A 5,231-nucleotide genomic window follows, 5' to 3' on the forward strand; every position below is an offset into this window, starting at 1 on the left:
TCCCTAAGTTAAAGAAGAAATTGACTCCGACACGATTAGCCATGTTTAGACAAACATGTTTTGGTCCTCTCCTTGACACAAACATCATCTTCAATGGACCACTGATTCACTATATTTTTATCCGAGATGTGCTAATAATCTTCGTTGGAGTCTACATCTAATAATCTTCTAGTGGATCGATGGAATCTACGTCGAGATGCTTTCGTGCCTCAACAATATGAGAATGGTGATTATGGTATGTTCACATGTAACTTTTCCTAATACAATGTAACCAGGTCCACAATGACAACATAACACAAGATAGGATAACATATTTTCGTAGACAATATATCATTCAGATTTGGACAAATAGAGCATTGTTTTAGAATTTAGCAAACTTTTATGAAATTAATAGTTCAAGAGATGAAACTCTATAATTGGCTTAATATGTTTTTTTTTTTTTTTTGTTAAGTAGTTTGTGTTATGTAAAACATGCAAAATACACTCAATTACCTGGGCAAGTTCATGCATGTAGGCACAATTCTCGGACGGGTTCATGCAAAACATACAAAATACATACAATTCTCGATTAATCCAAAACATACAAAATGCACACAATTCCCACCTAGGTTCATGTATGTAGGCGCCAATTCCTTGCCAGATAATTTCAACCCATTTCCATTGTACCCGATGAAGAATGGGTGAAGCCCGACCAGGTATCTTAAAAAAGTTAAGTATTTTCGTTTTTTCTTTTTTCTTTTTTATGTTTTTTTTTTTAAATTTTCAAATATACTTCTTTGAAATTTTCAAATGGTCGCCCCATACTTCATATCCTCGGTTGGGCCCACACCATGTCCCTACTCTAATCCCGTCAAATAAAGATATAATTTGGTGATGAGAATTTTTTATGGATAATTTTTTTTCGTGGGTTGTAAAACAATTAATTTGGTAGAAATTTTTTTTGTGAACCTGGCCTGAAGTAAGAATCCCAAGCTGAACTCTCTCCCGCGGCTTTTGAACCAGAATTCGCCGCCCACGTCATGGAACTTGCGGCGCACCAACGGCGCCCTGCTTCCACAACCGTGCCTAGCCTGTACAGAATTTCACAAGTATGTGCCAAATCCTCTTAGTTTTCTTGTTCGCATTTCGCCATTTCCCTTTTTTTTTGTAAATATATATTTTTATTTTAGTATAGTTTCGGCTATTTCTGTTTTCTTGCTGCTGAGACTAGGTGAATTCTGAGTTCATTGGAGAATTAATCTATGAAAACTTTGATTGTTACTCATCTTTATTTACATTTTGTCGTCGTCAGGGTTTATAACTCCTGCCATCATGAAACGTGTGTACTGCCTCCTGCTTCAATTGTCTTTAAGTGAACAATTGGATTTATCTAGAACTGAAGCTGCGTTGAATGAGTTGAACCACGAATTTGGTCGGTCTGGATTCAAGGAAAGTTTTCGGAATTTTTGGGCTTTGGCAGATTTTTTGTTCAAAGAACTTGATAGGAGGTTTAAGGGAGTTTTCCATGATTTGAGAAGTATTTCTTTTTGCCCTTCTCCTGAACTTGCTCGTAAAGACAATGATTTGTGGGATGCCGTTAAAGAACTTATGTTGCTCTTAAGAAGTTGTTTGGTTATCATGACTCTGGTCGATTTCGAACAAAATGCTCTACTGGAAAAGGGCGGTGTAGTTCTTTCAGTTCTCAGGAAATTGCTAAATTTGATTACAACTGGAAAGGAGGAGAAAGACTCCATCAGCTTGGAAAAGTCTTTTTTACACGAATGCAGAATCACTGAATCTCATTGTACTACCATTTTCTCTGAGGATTTTTTTGCTTCCTTGTGTATTTTAGAGCCTTCTGATCCATGCCATCCATTCATATGTGCAGTCCTTGAGGTTCTTACAGAATTTCCTTCTCTCCTTGGGGACTTGATATCATTTCTCTCCTTTTTACTGCATTTTCACCTTTTTTTCCCTTGCAAGAAATAATTTTTCTAACAAGTTATTAATCAATTACCATGATTAAAAAGATCTAATATTTTGATACCTATGCCAATTAGATAAGAATGTTGTTGTGTAGGAATATTATAAGGAACTCACATGCACAAGTGCACTCACTTTGGGAAGTGGCTGAATTTAACATCTTTTTGTGGGTGTTTGTGACTAAATCTTTTTGTAATTATGAGCTTGGTTTCGTTCTTTTGAACTAAAGTCCTTTTCTGTAGTTGGGGTAAGACTTTTTTTCCCTTCTTCTTCTTCTTTTCTTGTCGGGCTGGTTTTTGATATATGCCCTTGTAATTTCTTTCATTTTTTACAATGAAAATGTGGTTTCTCCCCAAAGAAAAAAGAGCACTCACTGAACCGAACATACTCACATGAAGAAGCGCACTGTTATCTTTTGTTAATATATATCATTTAGTTCGCATCTGTTATATACCAAGAATCTATTTGGTTGGATCATCAACTTATTAGTGTGCTCGGCAAGTTTTTATGCAAATGGAAAATGCCCATGGTCTAAAGGTTGGGCAGCTATGTCTCACTTTTGCTTTCTGATCTTTGATGTTGGCTTGTCTTCGCCACCATTCAGCTTGGCAATCTCCGTATGTTCACATAATATCGTTTTAATTCTTAGTGGAGGAGTGGGTTTCAGGGGGCAGTCAATTCTCATGATGTCTTGCACAAACTGCTCACCTTGTTGTGATAAGCTTCTTATGTTTGGTTACCATTTTGGCTTTATTTATATATTATTATTACTGTGTGCATTTGTTGATTTGTCACCTCGGTTAATTTGGGACAAACTGCTCACCTTGTTGTGATAAGCTTCTTATGTTTGGTTACCATTTTGGCTTTATTTATATATTATTATTACTGTGTGCATTTGTTGATTTGTCACCTCGGTTAATTTGGGCTATTAATTCTTAGGTATTCGTGGATGAGCTTCTGATGCATAGATCATTAAGAGAATACTTTATGCTGGTAGATTCTGTATCTTCTACTACTAAAATGATATTTATGCACGACCTAGTTCATGGTGGAATTGGGACGGTGCTGGAGGTGATTTCTGCTCATTTTATTCTGTCAGTTTCTGATGAGCAGGCATTTCATAATTTCCTCAATAGACTCTATTGGGCACACTATGAGGATTTAAAAGTTCCTGAATTAAGCCTGACCTCAGCTTTATCATTACTTCTAAATCCTGTCATGCTCTCTGCTCCCAAACTGTTTCAGGCTCATTTTATTTCACTGGTTTCTGAAGTCATTGGCATCGGCGTTTTCTTGAGATCCCCAAACCCAGATCATAGACTTATGGATTGGTACCTTATAGCATTTGAAAAGGCAATCATGCTGTATAATAGGCATATGTCTAATTCGTATATGAAAGGTACCTCATTGAATTCCAATGGCTGTTTTTCAAATTCAAGGGTGCCTTGGAATAGTGGTCAGCAACCTTTTGAATCTTATATTCATCAAGTTAGGAGAGAAAAAATTGACAATCTTATTTCCAAGTATGAAAACACTTGTTTGTTTTTTAGGGATAAATCAGAGCTGCTAACCTTATCAATGTCGTATGTGGAGGAGAACCAACATATTTTGGATGAATCACTCAAAGATGATTCTTTATCAATCTTACATTGTATAATTCTTGGAGCTTCTCAGGATGATGTTAATGACACTGAAATTTACAAGACTGGGTATACAAGTCACTATGATATTTATCTTCTTGCTTCTATATTGAAGTTGATGAGTTCATCGTTTTTGCCTGCTATCTGGTGTCTAAGGCACCATGGAAACTCTGGTGGCCGTAAAAACTTACGAGACATTTCATCTAGTACGGAGTATGGTTTTCTTTTGAGTATCATCGGCTGTTTTCAGGAATTTGATATTTTCCTGCCAAATCAGAATCTCATATCTAAATTGATGAAATCTTACCCAAAGAGGCATAAGAATTCCAAGTGGATGTTCCTGCATTTTATAGGACTACTGGCATTAAGCTTTTCTAGAGGGTCTGACATCTTAGTGAAAGACTGTGTACTGGCAATTATGACAACATTGAATTTGTTTGTTTTTGAAGAAGGAGATCTAGATGCCTTATCATCAATAATTGGCTCTGACAAAGCTGAAGAGGTACATTTTATTTTATTTTGATTTTAATTACTTCGATTTGCTGTGCTCTTTAATTTTTCTTCTCTTTCATTTCACTCTCACTTTTAATTACTGCTTTTAACTATTGACATATACTACAGGGGTTCTTACACCTAAAATCTAGTGAAACAGTTGCAATGGAGTTCCAAAAAATTCAGACAATTCACATAAGGTACAAGGAGCCACTTTTTGCAATATCTTTAGAACTATTCCGTATATGGACCAAATGAAACCTTCTCATCTTCTGGGTTCATTATACTTCACACTTGTGTATTTGTGTCATATTGGGTGTCTGAATTCAGTCACTCCTCTTTATGGATATGTTAAAACTGTTTTACTTTTAAATGCAAATTTCATGCTGATCTCTTTTATGTACTAGTTCCTGCTTCCTCATCTCTTAGATTGCTATTCATAGTTGGTTTTTCTTCTTTAGAGAGAATTTCAAAACTTCTCTCTTTTTGGTATTGTACAAACACGACAATGAGAAACATGTTTGTAAAGCCCAATTCTTCAGCTGACTGGATTAAATTGTTCTCTTCTGTACCATTAGCCTTGTTTTAAGATGTCTGATTGTTCAAGTTGCATTTCTTATTAGCACTTCTTTATGCAGCACTGTTTGCTTTGTGTATTTTTCTGTTCCTGTGACATTAACATATCAGAAAGATCTGGCTGCAATGGAATGCTTTGGCCTTGTTTTACTGTTGAAAGATTTTTTAAGGTATATTTATTTAACCTTCATCTTGCAGCACGAATTCTCTCGAAAGCTGCCATCGAAGAATACAGGATGTGTCGGGACAATCGTTGGAAACTGCAGCCAGTCATAGTAATAGTGAAGAGGAGAGTAATATGGACGTAGAGAAAGCGGAAGAAACTTGCAGTGGGGAGGTATTTCTAAAATGTTTAGGCTCTTCATCCCATGATGATATAGCAGACTTTGTGGAGTGCAAGCGTGGGAAGGATTATTTGCAGTGGATGAAGAACAGAACAAAATATCGCAAATGGAAATCACATAAATTGGCCGTGTTGAGATGGAAGAAAAGGAAAAAAATTTGGAAATGTATCAAAATAAATAATGATAACTGATTTGCTAAATAGCTTTCTTTTTCCTC

The 5,231-nt window shown here is 35.9% G+C and overlaps 1 protein-coding gene across 1 annotated transcript; it reads left to right on the top strand.

The window, feature by feature from the left end:
* Positions 1–886: 886 nt before the first annotated feature.
* LOC120080460 (2-isopropylmalate synthase) lies at positions 887–5,231 on the top strand. The gene is made up of 5 exons (XM_039035114.2): positions 887–1,088; positions 1,292–1,875; positions 2,902–4,104; positions 4,224–4,294; positions 4,869–5,231. Exons 2-5 carry the CDS (start codon positions 1,312–1,314, stop codon positions 5,203–5,205), a joined length of 2,175 nt encoding a protein of 724 aa, XP_038891042.1. The 5' UTR covers positions 887–1,088; positions 1,292–1,311; the 3' UTR covers positions 5,206–5,231.

This window comes from Benincasa hispida, chromosome 6, assembly GCF_027475165.1.
Source record: "Benincasa hispida cultivar pf3 chromosome 6, pf3_genome.v1.1, whole genome shotgun sequence".
NCBI classification, from domain to species: Eukaryota; Viridiplantae; Streptophyta; class Magnoliopsida; order Cucurbitales; family Cucurbitaceae; genus Benincasa; species Benincasa hispida.